Below are 16,624 nucleotides of genomic sequence, written 5' to 3' on the forward strand. Positions count from 1 at the left end.
TTGCCAGCGTTCTCTAACCTCCCCACAAACTTTATGCAAACAAATCTGGGTTGCCTGGAAGTGATGTTGGAGAGAGACTGAGTTGAGAAATTAGACCAAGGGTACATATTGATATAGGAATGTATTAGATAAAATGTAATGAAATATACAATAATAAGAGTACATTCATTTGTAAAAAAGGAATATACAAAGGGATAGACAGGAAGTCCAAAGTGTTGGTACATATATGATTTTGGAATAGTTTTTTGTTCTTGTTCTCCTTTTCCTTTTAGTATATAAACTTTGTATACATGTTGAAAATTATAGTATAATAAGTCTTGTGATGTAATATGATAATGTTTACCAATGTAACATAAGAACTTGGATGTCAGGGAACTGTCATCTGAGACGAAGGAGGTGAAAGGGCTCATGGAGGGTGAGAGAGACCACTCAGCGGAGGAGGGGACCAGCAGGGGGAGAAGTGGAGTTACAAGGGAAAGTGAGTCGGAGGGAGGGCTCAGAGATACTTCAAGCGAGAACAGTGGAGAGGTTTCAGGACCTCCCGTAGGGACACCCACTCCTCGGCGGAAACTGTCACGCCGAGAGTCCAGAAGACGCGTTTCCGTTAAGGAGCTTTTATGCTGGAAGAAGTTCCGTAAACGCCCACTGTCCGATTCAACGAGCGATTGATGGAGCCATGCTTAAGGAGCTCCATCACAGACAGAGGTTTGGGAACTTAGCCAAACTCTGAGGGATCAGGATTTTACGCACAAGCAGCTCACCATCCCATCACAGCAATCGGACAGTCCCTGAAAGCAGCTTGTGCAGAGAGGCATCATGAGCAACCCAGCCGGAGCCGGAGGAGCAGCAGGAGCTGGAGAAGGTCCAACTCTGGAAGAAAGGTACAGAGTTTTGGAACTCCAGCTAGCAATGCAAATGGCGAGGCTAGAAGAAAGGAGGGCGCAGGATGCAGAAAAGGCAAAAGGCGCTACACTAGCAAGAAAGATGCCAGGAATGGTGCAGAAGTTTGGGGGGGACCCCAGGAACTACCAAGCCTTTAGGACAGAGATGCAGTATGCTCTCGAACTGCGGTTTAACGACTTTCCCGATGAGGCATCGCGAGTGGCGTTTGTGATTGGCCATCTCGAAGGGGGGGCGAGAGACTGGGTCCGGCCCCTGATGGCAGGGAATAGTGACATGCTGAAGGACGCGAGGAAGTTTTTTCGCGCCATGGATTTGATGTTTTCCAGCGAGATTGAACAGGGACTGGTGCGCAGACAATTGATGGCTTGCAAACAGGGGAGCCGATCAGTTCGTGAGTACTGGACTGAGTTTACAATGTTGATACATAAATTGGGGTGGGACCTATCGGCGGAACCCATTCAAATGCTCTTTGAAGAGGGGCTTTCTTCGGCGGTGAAAGACGAACTTTCCCGGGCGCCCAGGGCGGAGTCTATGGACCAGCTGACCAAATCAGCGCTGACCATTGGAGCGCGCCAGGAGGCAAGAGCCTTGGAGAAGCGGGAGGGGAAAGGAGAGCGTTGGAGGGATTTCCGCATTCCAGAGATTCCAGAACCCAGTTTCCCGCCCGGAGAGCCGATGGAAGTTGGAACAGCGCGCGCGCGCGCAGTTTCAAATCCCAGTGAAGGGAGGAAGAAGGAGGGAAAGAGCGCCAAGAAATGTTACCTCTGCCAGCAGCCAGGTCACTTTGCCAGAGTCTGCCCGCAAAGAAAGGAATGGCAAGGGATGGCGGGAGCTGTTGGGGGGAAGGAGGAGGAAGTCCAGGAGCCAGTAAAAGCCAACGCCTGTCTGCCACTGTCAGGGCACTGCAGACAGGCCAAGGAGCAGTAAAAGTGCCCACTCCGGAACCTCCAAGACCAGCTCTAGTAATAGAGGTGCTGCTAGAGCTGGCAAACGGATACCCACTAAAGACCAAGGCGCTGTTGGACTCAGGCAGCTCCTGTAATTTTATGAGCAAGGAGTTTGCAGCTGAACACCAGATACAGACACTCCCTTTAAGCAACCCCCTGCAGGTCACCACGATCGATGGGAGGGAGCTGCTGGGGGGAGAAGTTAGCCTACAGACCGTCCCAATGGTTATGAGGGTGGCAAGGCACACTGAAAGGATAGTGTTCAATGTAGCCACCCTGGGAGGGGCGCCAGTCATTTTGGGAATGAGCTGGCTAGCGTTGCATGACCCGCTAGTGGGCTGGCATCAGAGAGTGGTCTCCTTTGGGTCAGCACATTGCCTGGAACACTGCAAAGAGGGAAAGGTGCCAGAAGGGGCAAAAGCCTCCCTAGCAGGGATGGAAGTGGCGAACAAAGGGAAGGTGCCCAAACAATACGCTGACCTGAGCAAGGTCTTCAGCGAAAGGGAAGCAGATAAACTACCACCGCATAGAGACTTTGACTGCCAAATTAACCTGGTCCCTGGGGCCCAGCTGCCCGTGGGCAAGCTGTACGCCATGTCAGACAGGGAAATGCAGGAGTTGAGGGAGTTTATTGACAAAAACCTGAAGAGAGGTTTCATCAGAGAGTCCAGAGCGGTGGGGGGCAGCCCAGTGTTTTTTGTGGACAAAAAAAACACGGATAAACCGAGATTGATCGTGGACTACCGGCGGCTAAATGCCGTGTCAGAACCAGTGACTTTCCCCATGCCCAGGATTGATGACATTTTGACCAGGGTGAGGAAGGGAAAGATATTCACGAAACTGGACCTGAGAGGAGCGTACAACCTGATACGAATAAAGAAGGGGGATGAATGGAAGACAACGATGTTCACCCCCCTAGGGGCTTTCGAATATCTCGTTATGCCCTTTGGATTACAAGCAGGCTCCGCCTGTTTTCAATCGCTCATGAACCATGTACTGGGACCTTTGCTCTACAAGAATTGCGTGGCCTTCCTCGATGACGTGCTGATATATTCAGAGAATGAGGAGCAGCATGTAAAGGATGTCGGGGAAGTGCTGAGCCAGCTGCAAGCAAACCAGTTGTGGGTGAAATTGGAGAAGTGTCAGTTCCACGCCAAGGAGGTGGAATTCCTGGGGTACCGCTTATCAGACAAGGGATTAGCCATGGATCCAGGCAAGGTACAGGCGGTGCTGGAATGGAAGACACCGAAAACGAAAAAAGATGTGCAAAGGTTCTTAGGGTTTGGGAACTTTTACCGTAAATTCATCAAGAACTTTGCCCACTTAACGGCTCCCATCACGGACTGTCTAAGCAGCAAGAAGAAATTCGTTTGGACGGCGGAGGCGGAGCACGCTTTTGAGGAATTGAAAAAGGCATTCGCTTCGGAAGAACAGCTCCTGCATGTGGATTTACAAAAACCCATGAGAGTGGAAACTGATGCCTCAGACCGGGCGGTGGGGGCGGTGCTGCTTCAGCCAGGGAGCAATAAGTCGGAATGGAGACCGTGTGCCTTCTTTTCGCGTAAGCTGAACAAATCCGAGAGGAATTACACGGTATATGACCGAGAACTACTCGCCATTCACGAAGCGTTCCGGAGATGGAGACACTTACTAATTGGCGCACAGCATAAGGTGCAAGTGTGTACGGACCACAAGAATTTGGAGTATTGGAGAACGGCACGAGTGCTCAACCAACGACAAGTGAGATGGGCCCAGGAGTTCTCCAAATTCCATTTTGAAATCTGCTATGTGCCAGGTCCAGAAAACATCAGAGCGGACGCTCTCTCTCGCAAACCTGAATATTTGGAGGGGGAGGGAGCGCCAGAAGAGAGACATATTATCCCAGAGGACCACTGGGTGTGTGGTGCGGCCTGGGTGGGGCAAAGAGAACTGGTAGAGGGAACGGTAAATGATGAGTACGCCCAGGAGAAGCTCAGAGGTTTAAGGAGAGAGGGAGAAGACCCCGGAGGTTTTGAAGAAAGAAACGGGGCATTGTATTACAAAGGGGCGCTATATATACCCGAAGGGGAATTGAGGGGGAGAGTACTCAAACAGCTGCACGACAATCCCACAGCGGGGCATTTTGGGCAACACAAGACCATGTGGTTGGTGACCAGGGAGTTTTGGTGGCCCAAGGTGAGGGAGGATGTACGGGAGTATGTGAGAAGGTGTGACCAATGCCAGAGAGCCAAAGGAGAAAGGCGGGCACCAGCGGGGTTATTAGAACCGTTACCCACACCAGAACGACCGTGGGAGGCGGTGTCGATAGATTTTATGACTGATCTGCCCAAATCCCAGGGGAAAACCGCCATACTAGTCGTAGTAGACCAGTTAACTAAGATGGGTCACTTTGTAGCTTGCTCACATGCAGTCACGGCGGAAGAGACAGCAAAATTGTTTGTAGAACATATTTTTAGGCTGCATGGCGCCCCCTTGAGGCTGGTTTCCGACAGAGGGAAACAGTTCACGTCCAGATTCTGGAGGAAGCTTATGAGCTTGTTGCACGTAGAGGTCAACTTTTCGACTGCCAGGCACCCTGAGACCAATGGGCAGGCGGAGAGGGCAAACGGTATCCTTCAACAATACCTGAGGTGTTATGTCAATGACAGAGAAAACGATTGGGTCGAAAAGTTGGCACTAGCGGAATTTGCTTACAATAATGCAGAGAATGTGTCCACAGGGATGAGCCCCTTTTTGGCTAATTATGGGTGCCACCCCAGGGCGTTTCCAGGGGAAGGAGGAGAGAGATGGAGTGTTCCGGCCGCTGAACTTTTTGTAGAAGAAATGGAAGCGATCCATCGTCAACTCCAACACAACTTAGAAAGGGCCAAAGAAGAATATAAGAGGCAGGCAGACAAGAGCAGAAGGGAAGGTGAAACAATTAGGGTGGGGAGTCGGGTCTGGCTATCAACCCAAGGGTTGCCGTTCAAGGGGAGTTGCAAGAAATTGAGACCCAAAAGATTGGGACCATTTGAGGTCATCCAACAGGTCAACCCAGTGGCTTTCAGACTCCGGTTACCGAACCACATGAAACTGCACCCAGTATTCCACAGGTCATTACTGTCACCATACAGGGGGGAAGGTGAAGGGGTGTCCACACGGGGGCCAGCCATAGAAGAAAGGGAAAGCCGCAACTATGTGGCGGAAATCATCGACTCCAGGTGGAAGGGTAATCAGGTGGAGTATTTGGTCGCGTGGGAAGGGGAACCGGAGTCGGAAAACACCTGGGTGAAGGCAGAGGAGGTCCATGACGAGGTCTTGATCGAAACGTTCCACCAAAGGTTCCCCAGCAAACCTCAGACAGTAGCGAGGTTCCGGAGGGAGTACTTTGGCACCACCGACGATGAGGAGGAACTGGAGGGATTCAGGGAATCGGAGTTGGAAGGGGGTACAGACTCCGAGGAGGAGGAGTACTTGGAAACCGGGAACAGCAAAAGGTGGAGGGAAGTGTTCAAAACTTCGGAAGATGAGGGAGGTTCCTTCAGGGGTTTTGCTCCCTCGCCTCCCGCAGAGGAGGGGAGGGAAGGGGGTGAAGGGGGCCCTAGAGGGGAGGTGGATGTCAGGGAACTGTCATCTGAGACGAAGGAGGTGAAAGGGCTCATGGAGGGTGAGAGAGACCACTCAGCGGAGGAGGGGACCAGCAGGGGGAGAAGTGGAGTTACAAGGGAAAGTGAGTCGGAGGGAGGGCTCAGAGATACTTCAAGCGAGAACAGTGGAGAGGTTTCAGGACCTCCCGTAGGGACACCCACTCCTCGGCGGAAACTGTCACGCCGAGAGTCCAGAAGACGCGTTTCCGTTAAGGAGCTTTTATGCTGGAAGAAGTTCCGTAAACGCCCACTGTCCGATTCAACGAGCGATTGATGGAGCCATGCTTAAGGAGCTCCATCACAGACAGAGGTTTGGGAACTTAGCCAAACTCTGAGGGATCAGGATTTTACGCACAAGCAGCTCACCATCCCATCACATTTAATAAATAAATAAAACTAAACAAAAAACACCCTGCCATCTGCAACCACGGCTCCCTTTTTTCTCTGCAGGATTTTGCTCGCCACCACCTGCACAAGAGAGCCCCGGAAGAGCCAGGCTATGAGCTGGAGACCAAGGCAGGGCTTCTTTCCCCTGGTAAGCAGCCTCCCAAGTAGTGGGTCAGCCAGGCTCCCCACTTGGGAGTTCTTCCCAAATTGTGGAACCAATTCACAAATTTAATAGTGGAGCTTGTAGGGCAGGGTGGGGGAATGTTTGACCCTCCAGAGGCTGTTAGACTCCCAACTCCCAGCAGCCCCAGCCAGCAAGACCAGGGATTAGGGATGATGGGAGTTGTAGTCCAGCAACCTCTAGGCCAGGCTTCCTCAACCTCGGCCCTCCAGATGTTATGAGACTACAATTCCCATCATCCGTGACTACTGGTCCTGCTAGCCAGGGGTCATGGGAGCTGTAGGCCAAAAACATCTAGAGGGCTGAGGTTGAGGAAGCCTGCTCTAGAGAGCTACACATTGGCCACCCCAAGTGTATAGTTAAGTCTCCCTCTACCTGGCTGGCATCTAGGCAGTTTAACTTTTTCGTAAACCGCTTTCAGGGTTTTGTTTTTGTTTTTTTTAAATAATCAAGCAGTGTATAAATGTTAAGAAGTAAATAAATAAATTGCAAGTTTTTTTTTAGAAAACCCTAAAAGCTCAAATGATATTATTATTATTATTATTATTATTATTATTATTATTATTATTCATTAAAGGTACATGGCAACCCAACAACAGAATTCCTGATGTAGTCATAAAAAACACCCCGTACTCAATATTAAAATAACCCCCAAAATATAATAATATTGTAATTATTATTCGGAAACGGAAGCAATTACTGTATTTTTTGCTGTATAAGACTCACTTTTTCCCTCCTAAAAAGTAAGGGGAAATGTATGTGCATCTTATGGAGCGAATGCAGGCTGCACAGCTATCCCAGAAGCCAGAACAGCAAGAGGGATTGCTGCTTTCACTGCACAGCGATCCCTCTTGCTGTTCTGGCTGCTGAGATTCAGAATATTTTTTTTCTTGCTTTCCTCCTCCAAAAACTAGGTGCATCTTGTGGTCTGGTGCGTCTTATAGAGCGAAAAATACGGTACTTACGGGTTTTCAGTGTTCGTGTTCCAAATCGTTAGGCTTCCGAGACACTCGAAAACTGAAGTTCTACTGTGTGTGTGTGTGTGTGTGTGTGTGTGTGTGTATGTATGTATGTATATGGCAGAGTAGAAGGCAATTAGAGCCTGTAGGTCACTTGACTCTGCCACGTGCTAATTGGCTCCTTTTCTGTCCCGCCCCCAGAGGATGGCCTTGGCCCCGTGCCGGGTGCCACCAAAGGAGGAGAGCCGCTGAGCTTGAGCAATGGGATTGCCATCGCGCTGGAGCAAGAAGACTCAAAATGCCCCCTGGAGATTATGAACGGGAGCAATGGGGCAGGCCTGCCTCCGCCGAAACCGTCAGTCCTAGGTGTGCTCAGGAAGGTAGGGACTGTGGCCGGAGGGGTGAAGTAACAGGAAACACCAAGACTAGGATGGGTGGGGGAATGGAATAGCAAGGGTGCTGGCGAAACCACAACTTGCTCACATTGCTCTCTCTTCCTCTTCCTCCCGGTTATAGATTTGGCAGATGGCCCTCTGCATCGTCATGGTTTTCTCCATCACTCTGTCTGTGTTTCCCGCCATCACTGCCAGCGTCGCCAGCACGTCAGAAAATGAAACCTGGAGTGAGTAATGGGGGGGGTGTCCAATGGGGGTGGTGGAAGGATGAGGAGGGTCCCAGCTGGCTAGAGGCAGTTGAGAGCTGGAGCCCCACAGAAAGGCCCACAGCTCAGCAGTAGAGCTGCCTTGCATGTAGAAGGCCCCAGGCTCAGAAGTCCCCAGTAGCACTGCCATGGAGGGCTTGGAGAGACCCTTGTCTGAGGCCCTAGAAAGGCACTGCCTTTGCAAAACAGACAGCAAGACTCGGCCTTCTTAGTAGCGAGTGGTGCCCGCCCTGTGGAATGCCCTCCCATCAGATGTCAAGGAAACTAACAATTATCCGACTTTTAGAAGACATCTGAAGGCAGCCCTGTTTAGGGAAATTTTTAATGTTTGAAGTTTTATTCAGCTTTTAAGGTTTTTTTGAAAGCCGCCCAGTGTGGCTGGGGAAACCCAGCCCAGATGGGCGGGGTAGAAATAATAAATTATTATTATTATTATTATTATTATTACTACTACTACTACTACTACTACTACAGTGGTACCTCGGGTTAAGTACTTACCATAATTCGTTCCGGAGGTCCGTACTTAACCTGAAACTGTTCTTAACCTGAAGAATCGTGCTCTGGCGGCGCGGCAGCAGCAGGAGGCCCCATTAGCTAAAGTGGTGACTTTAGCTAATGGGGCCTCCTGCTGCTGCCGCGCCGCCAGAGCACGATTTCTGTTCTCATCCTGAAGCAAAGTTCTTAACCTGAAGCACTATTTCTGGGTTAGCGGAGTCTGTAACCTGAAGCGTATGTAACCTGAAGCGTATGTAACCCGAGGTACCACTGTACTACTACTAAGGCAATTGCTTACCGTCCTAGAAAGACGGCTGAGGCTCAGGGATGAAGCACTTCCTCTGCTTTGCAGAAGGGTTCCAACATCTCTAGTTAAAAAAGGATTGTGTAGGAATTTTCTCTGCCTCTATCCCCAGAAAGCCACTGCCAGCCAAGAGTAGACAATATTGGGCTAGACCAGTGGTTCTCAAAGGGGTGTGGCAGGAGAAGCTGGCAAGTGTGGAGGGAAGAATCAAGGACACCTGGGCTTTGTTCACACCTGGCATATGAGAACTTCAGTTTTATTTATATTTAAAGAAGATTTGCATACCACTTAATTGACAAAACCCCTCTAAGCGGTTTACTGAAACGGTATAAAACATTTGTAAGGAAAATCCCAATTAAACCAAACTTTTTAAAAGTAGTAGACGTAAAACGTAAGTAAAACCAGATTTTTCAAAGCAAATCTAATTACAGGTTAGTGTTGCATTCATCTCCCTCCTATTTCTCTGTCTTTTTCTTATGCCTAGGGAAGTTCTTCACTCCTGTCTGCTGTTTTCTTCTGTTCAATGTCATGGACTGGCTGGGCCGCAGCGCTACCTCCTATTTCCTCTGGGTAAGTGTCGGTTTCTGAAGTGGGACTGGCTTCACGCTGTCCAAAATCAGGGTGACTGTTATGACTATCTCTGGATGAACTCCAGAGAGGCAGCAGTGTTAACCTCCCATAACGAAAGCAGATAAGGCATGTGGCACCTGCAAGACTTTGATTTCAAGGAAAGCTTTTGTGGGCTTGGGCCACAAAGCTCAGGAAGCCTTATCTCACACTTGGCAGATTGTTATAGCAGGTGGAGACCACATGTGGCCCACCAGGTCTCTCTGCCCGGTCCTTGGGACTCTCCCAAGTGTTTTTGCCTGGACAGGAGTCCTTGAACTCTTGCAATGACTCTTCCTAGCCAGGATGGAGGATGGAGTTGAGCATGCATAGAAACCAGCCTAGTGTACAAAGGTAAAAATTATGTTTGTTGCTCCTCCCTCTTTTGCATTTGGCCCTGCCTGCGACTGGCATGTGGCCCTCAAAAGGTTGCCCAGAAGGGAATATGCTGCCCTTGCCTTGAAAAAAGTTCCTCGCTCATTACATAGGAGTATGCTTGAATCCTAAGATCTTCTACTCTTTTTGAGGCCAGGCAGGTTTTATTTACCGTATTTTGCCGTGTATAAGACTATATTTTTTCCTAATTTTTTAAAGTTTAAAATAAGGGGTTGTCTTATACATTGATAGTGCATAGCGCATTTTCTTTCAAAATATTATTCACGGGGGCACGTTATACAGTGGTACCTCTGGTTGCGAATGGGATCCGTTCCGGAGGCCCGTTCGCAACATGAAAAGAGCGCAACCTGCAGCAGCACATCTCTGCACGCGTGGGTTGCGATTTGCCGCTTCTGCACATGCGCGTGACGTCATTTTGCACTTCTGCGCATGCGCGAGCAGTGAAACCCGGAAGTAACCCTTTCTGGTACTTCCGGGTCACCACGGGACGTAACCTGAAAGAACGTAATATGAAGCAGACATAACATGAGGTATGACTGTACACGGAAAAATACAGTACTTAGACATCTTTTTATAATAATAATAATAATAATAATAATAATAATAATAATAATAATAATATAATGATTCATAATAATAAATTATTATTTGTACCCCGCCCATCTGGCTGGGTTTCCCCAGCCACTCTGGGCAGCTTCCACAAAGACCAAAAATACACTAAGATGCCACACATTAAAAACTTCCCTGAACAGGGCTGCCTTAAGATGTCTTCTGAATGTCAGGTAGTTGTTTATCTCTTTGACATCTGATGGGAGGGCGTTCCACAGGGTGGGCGCCACTACCGAGAAGGCCCTCTGCCTGGTTCCCTGTAGCTTTGCTTCTCGCAATGAGGGAACCGCCAGAAGGCCCTCGGCGCTGGACCTCAGCGTCCGGGCTGAACGATGGGGGTGGAGACGCTCCTTCAGGGCCGAGACCGTTTAGGGCTTTAAAGGTCAGCACCAACACTTTGAATTGTGCTCGGAAACGTACTGGGAGCCAAAAAGATCAAGACGTTCTGATGAAGTTAAAATAACGATGCAGAAAGAATTATGAAATAGAATAAATAAAAAGAAAAAGAAAGAGAAAGAAAGAAAACTCTAGTAGGTTTGTGAGTATGGAGGTCCACAGCCATCACATCATAAAACAAGACCTTTGGATGTTTATTAGGAAATAGGGTAATGAAGCAGAGAACACTGCTTTTTGCTCTCCCCAGCCAGAGAAGCATCTTCGCCTGCTCCCTGCGGTGGTGGGGCTCCGCCTGCTGCTCGTCCCACTCCTGCTTCTGTGCAATGTCCCCCAGCGGGAATACCTGCCCATGCTCTTCCGCCAGGATGCCTGGTTCGTCCTCTTCATGGTCGTCTTCTCCCTCTCCAATGGCTACTTCGTCTCCCTCACCATGTGCCTGGCGCCAAAGTGAGTGTGCTCTGAGCGACGTCGCCCCTCCTGAAACATGCAGAAGCAGCATTATGAACAGGGGGGTGTCTGCAAGAGTGGATCGCTTCTTCTCTTTACAGTGGTACCTCGGGTTACAGATGCTTCAGGTTACAGACGCTTCAGGTTACGGACTCTGCTAACCCAGAAATAGTACCTCAGGTTAAGAACTTTGCTTCAGGATAAGAACAGAAATAGTGCTCCAGCAGTGCAGCAGCAGCAGGAGGCCCCATTAGCTAAAGTGGTGCTTCAGGTTAAGAACAGTTTCAGGTTAAGAACAGACCTCCAGAACAAATTAAGTTCTTAACCCAAGGTACCACTGTATTTATTTCGCATTGGGGCATTGGCACCTTGTTGGCAGCCCCTGGTCTGCACTAACCAGCAGTGGCTCTCCAGGGTTTAAGGCAAGGGATGTCTTGCCAAGCCCTACCTGGCAAAGCCGGGGATGTTGAACCAGGGACTTTCTCCATGCAAGGCCCCCTGAGCCACCACCATTCTTGAAAAACGGGTAAAAATGCCATCTCCCTGAATTCCAGGTGTGAACAGCAGGCCCTCAGATTATTATGATTTTTGTTGTGCTCCACTTAGGCCACACCACACACTTAAAGCACTCTCTTAATAGCCAATGAGTCCTGGGGAATGTAGTTTATAAAGGGTGCAAGGGGTTGGACTAGATGACCCTCGGGGGTCCCTTCCAACTCTATGATTCTATGTAGCAGTGACCCACACATTTTGGCACCCTCTGAACGGCAGAAGCATCCCAACATGCCCTGTGAGTGTTCTGCGTAGGACATAAAGCTTAAGACACTTTCGTGATCTTCTTTGAGAACAAAGTAATTGAAATTGAGTTTTAAAAAGTTGTATTTAAAGGCCGTTCATAATTGGAGGCTGCAAACTGTAGCTGCCATGTGCATAAATCCAGCCCTGGTTTCCTCTCTGGGTTGAGCAAAGAGGAAGGGCCTTTTCCACGGGTGTAGCCAGGATTTATGTTATAGGGGGGCAGGCTTTACGTTGGGGTGGCAGAACCACGTTATCTGAGATGCAGTTGGTCAGTTAGTTATTTTTATTTATTTACTTGATTTGGGGAGCAAATACCCCCCCACACCCCTTGGCTATGCCCTTGGCCTTTTCTGCCAGATTATAAGGTGTCTTCTTCTCTGTTTCCGCCCCCAGGCAGGTGCAACCACATGAGAGTGAATTGGCGGGAGCCATCATGACGTTTTTCCTGGCGTTGGGTCTCTCTTGTGGAGCTGGGCTGTCCTTCATCCTCAAGGCCTTGCTCTGATGTCCAGGACTTGCTGGACCTCGGCAACAGCAAAGCATCTGCCTTGAAGACTTGAGGAGAGGCTGGTTGCCCTTCTCTCCCTCCCAGGTGTGCCCTCTGTGTAGCAGCTAATATCCTTCTGGGTAGCAAAGTGAGCTTCTGCCACCATCTTCCAACAAAGGGAACTGCTCTTTCTGGTTTTTCTTTCCTGTATATGCATAAGTTCATGTTCGCTCAGCTACCCTTTTAAATCCCCAGGAACCTGAATGTATTTTTTTTTTTAAAGACTCTTGGACTTTTCTGAAAGATTCCTGGATTTTTACCAAGCCAAGGGAAGGCTGTGGTACAGAGGGGACATTTGCAAGCCCCCTTCCTGCATCCCTGGAGGTGGAGGAGTCGCTTTGCCTCTCCCACTTGTGCCTGGCTGAGGACGCACAACAAAGGGGGATTTTGCAATATCCTCACACGTATTCTTGCTCTCCCTTTGCTTTCAACTTGAGGAAGTATTGTTGCATAACACACGTTTGCTCTGTGGAACATCCTCATGGAGGGTGACGGTAGGTAAGGAAGGGAGAAGTCTGTATCCAATGGGGTTGGGTTTGTTGCTTCCATCTCAAATTAGCAATATAGGGCAAGCTCTCTGCTCTCCCCACCCACCCACTGGCCGGTTTATGGTTTTGTTTTCTCAGCTTCCATTGCTTCAAACTTGTCTGCTTAAACTTGTTGTCGTCTGATAAAGAGGTCCGCAAGATGTCAGACACTGCTTTCCAGAGGGGTCCGTCCTCCAGCCTCCCCAACCGGGTGTTCCCCATATATTTTGGGACAAACTGCCCCACCCATCACTTCCTGTAGCCCAAGCCATCTGGAAGACTGGTGGTGGAGGCTCTGCAAAAAGAGGCATAGGATTGCTGAGAAATAATATCATGTGTAGCCTCTTTAAACTAGGCTGCCAGATTTGGCATTTGACCAAGCTTCTCTTCAGGCCAAAGGAGACTCATTTAGGCTGGCAGGGCTAAGCTCAAAGCAAGGTTAGGCCCCCGCTGTTCAGCCTGAAGCAGCTGCTTTCCTAAGCTAGCCTGTTTCCCTCCGGTATGTAATGGAGGACACTGCCAGTGTTTTGTTTTGGGTTTTTCATTTTTCTTAAACGTATTTAGTGTTGAGGTAAGATCCAGAGATGCTGAGGACTCAGCCTGGGACCTCTCGCATGTAAGGTGGGTGTTCTTTCACCAAGTGACAAGTGTTGGCCACCGACTTGGACAACTTTGAAAGGGAATTAGACAAATTCATAGAACAGTATAAATTCTATAAACTCATAGAACAGTATAACTTCTATGAAGTTATCCTTCATAGAAGGATAACTTCATAGAAGTTATTGATCCTTCGATCAATAGCTGCTAGTCATGGTGGTGACAGGATACCTCCAGGATTTCGGCCAGCATCTCTTCTGGCTGATCCTCACCTGCTCACACCTGAGCCGCTCTGTTTCCATCTTCCACCATTACAGCTGGACATGCATTTAGTTTCTTCTTGCAGAGCTTGCTCAGGACTTCCGCACAGCAGCTAAATGGGGCACTTTGGTCCAAAAATTCATTGGAGACCTTCCAGAAATTTGAACATAAGAAGAGAACTCTATAGCTGGAAGCTGGATCAGGCCAGTGGCCTGTCTAATCCAGGATCTTGGACTCACAGTGGCCAACCAGATGTCCCAATGGGAAGTCAGGCCTCTTTGTACGGAATCTCTTTACAATGAGCCACCCTAATATACAATCCCAACCTTTAATTCACAGAGGCATGTAACGTGTGCCATTTTACAGAACACACACACCGTCCTTCTCAGTTGCAGCATGGATGCAGCCGTGGAAGCCATGCCCTATTTTGCAGCAGACTGGAAGCTTGAATTATTATTTTTTTATGGAGAAGGGCTAGCAGAATTCTCAGGTGTCCTGATTGTAAAACTGAAAAGGGCAGCTCCATATGGGAAGGGCTAGACTTCCCCTCATACTGCAGCAAAGTCTAGAAAACTGTGGTTCTGTCCCACAAACCCTGTCCAACCTCCTCGGCTCTCCAGTAGGACACCCCTCCCAGGCCACCTTCTTCTGGCCATGTGACGCTTGAAAGAGGCTTGCTTTGTATATAACATGCTAAGGGTGATGAGAGTAAAAAGGAAGTACATCTGGAGAAAAGGAGATAACGATGAGCCACGGCCCATCAGAATCTTGAGGTTTCAAAGTACTGGAATTTGGGTGGGGGGGTTTATTTCATTTTTAAAGGGTAGGAAATGCAAGTATAAACCTCCTGCACTTGCTCAGCAGTCGCAAATTGTTGTTGTTGTTTAGTTGTTTAGTCGTGTCCGACTCTTCGTGACCCCATGGACCAGAGCACGCCAGGCACTCCTATCTTCCCCTGCCTCCCATAGCTTGGTCAAACTCATGCTGGTAGCTTCGAGAACACTGTCCAACCATCTCGTCCTCTGACGTCCCCTTCTCCTTGTGCCCTCAATCTTTCCCAACATCAGGGTCTTTTCCAGGGAGTCTTCTCTTCTCATGAGGTGGCCAAAGTATTGGAGCCTCAGCTTCAGGATCTGTCCTTCCAGTGAGCACTCAGGGCTGATTTCCTTAAGAATGGATAGGTTTGAGCTTCTTGCAGTCCATGAGATTCTCAAGAGTCTCCTCCAGCACCATAATTCAAAAGCATCAATTCTTCGGTGATCAGCCTTATTTATGGTCCAGCTCTCACTTCCATACATCGCTTTAACTATACCTACCTTTGTTGGCAAGGTGATGTCTCTGCTTTTTAAGATGCAGTCGCAAATGCTTCTCTGAAAGGAATAAGGAGACAAGTTGCAGGGAGTAGTAGAGAAGTGAGGAAACCGTGATCCTTCTGATGTAGTTAGACTTGGACCCCCATCAGCCCCAGCAAACATTAGTCTGGGAGGATGGGATCTAGAAACATCTGGGGGGGCACAGATTCCCTGCTCCTGGACTAATACATTAAATTATCATTTGCCTACTGGTATGGCTGGGAAATGGTGTAATTTGGCCAAAGGAGGGGGCACAGGGGGGATGAAAATCTGCCAAAGGTTCTACAAACATCTAAGAACAGGGAAGCAGTGGCATGTGGCAGAGGGCCTCCCATCTGAATGTACCTGATCCAATAGCTCCCATGGAATATCCTCAGCTATTAAACACAGTCTAAGGGCTCTAGGTGTCCTTTTTATTGTGCACTTATGATTGGTGCTTATGACGGTATCAGGGCAGTTATGTGCAATCCCGCTTTCAGTGCACCTGCAAAAGTTTCAGAATGGACATACAGATTCATTTCTCATCAGCACGTGTTCCATAGCTTCTTGCTGAAATCCTGTAACTTTTCATACTACAGACGTTCCAGGATGTTTTCCACACCACTTTTGCTGCGCTATATAGCACAAGAGTGCTCCTCCTGACATCAGTCAAGGGGTAACATTGAGGAAGCGTAGCAGAACACCCAATGAAGTGAAATGATGTGGGGACAGTTCAGAATAAATCCACCACGAATGCACAACTATTGTGTCAGTGATATGTTGCAGAATATATCTGCAAAAAGTACAGTCCAGGGGATACCCCTCGGCTAGGGCCAGATATTGCCTTATAGGATCGTGGAATTGTAGAGCTGGAAGGGACCTAAAAGGTCATCTAATCCAACCCCCTGCACTGCAGGAAGAGGCAAGACACAACAATGGTTTATTCACTGTGATCCGATTGCAATATTCATTATGGTACATTTGAATGGTTTCAGTCTTGTTGCCTATTTAAGCAATATATATTTAAGTGTGTTTCATTGTAAACAGACACTTGCTCTCAATACTTACTGGCATTATAACTAACTTTATTAAGGAACAAAGGGCAATGGGGAAATTGTGTTTATTTTTAACGACTCAATTTATTTTATGGTTTGTGGGAAGGACATTTTATCAGACCCTGTGCGTGATTGTTTTAAATGAATTCAAAGCTCAAACATTTTTATTTTTTAAAGAATATTTTTGCTGCATGTACAATGTTGAACTATTGCCATTACCCTGGAGGGATCCTGGTTTGTTTATCATTCCCCCACCCCCAATAAAGCTTTTTTTTAATAAAAGAAATGAATGCCTCGAATCCCGAACAGCATCCCACTACACTGCAACATTTTGTTCCAGGTCCCACTTATCTTTCGGAAACAATTGTAGTGGTCACCACATCTTCTTGTGGCAATGAGTCCCCCATGCATTGTGCAAACAACAGAAATAGAAATATAACAATGACACAAATAATTGTCTCCGGGGCAAAAATCATAGCAGATCCTAGTCTAGAGCATATGAGGGATAACCTGTAACTGTCCAGATATTGATGGACTACCATTCCCATAATCCCTCACTGATGGGATTTGGGGGTCCAGCAACAATTACTG

The 16,624-nt window shown here is 48.3% G+C and overlaps 1 protein-coding gene across 6 annotated transcripts in view; it reads left to right on the forward strand.

The window, feature by feature from the left end:
• Nucleotides 1-16,319, forward strand: part of SLC29A2 (solute carrier family 29 member 2) — a 34,839-nt gene extending 18,520 nt beyond the window's left edge. For 3 of the 6 annotated variants that reach the window (XM_083591860.1, XM_083591859.1, XM_083591861.1), the window contains exons 8-13: nt 5,927-6,011; nt 7,205-7,383; nt 7,520-7,625; nt 8,948-9,033; nt 10,718-10,917; nt 12,109-16,319. In XM_083591860.1, the coding sequence (XP_083447986.1) occupies nt 5,927-6,011; nt 7,205-7,383; nt 7,520-7,625; nt 8,948-9,033; nt 10,718-10,917; nt 12,109-12,220 (768 nt within the window). In that variant the 3' untranslated portion in view covers nt 12,221-16,319. The remainder of the gene's footprint in view (nt 1-5,926; nt 6,012-7,204; nt 7,384-7,519; nt 7,626-8,947; nt 9,034-10,717; nt 10,918-12,108) is intronic. The other 3 variants (XR_014542839.1, XR_014542838.1, XR_014542840.1) reach the window with 3 other exon arrangements.
• The last annotated feature ends 305 nt before the right edge of the window (nt 16,320-16,624 follow it).

The sequence above is a fragment of the Podarcis filfolensis genome (assembly GCF_964270895.1).
Source record: "Podarcis filfolensis genome assembly, chromosome: 16".
NCBI classification, from domain to species: domain Eukaryota; kingdom Metazoa; phylum Chordata; class Lepidosauria; order Squamata; family Lacertidae; genus Podarcis; species Podarcis filfolensis.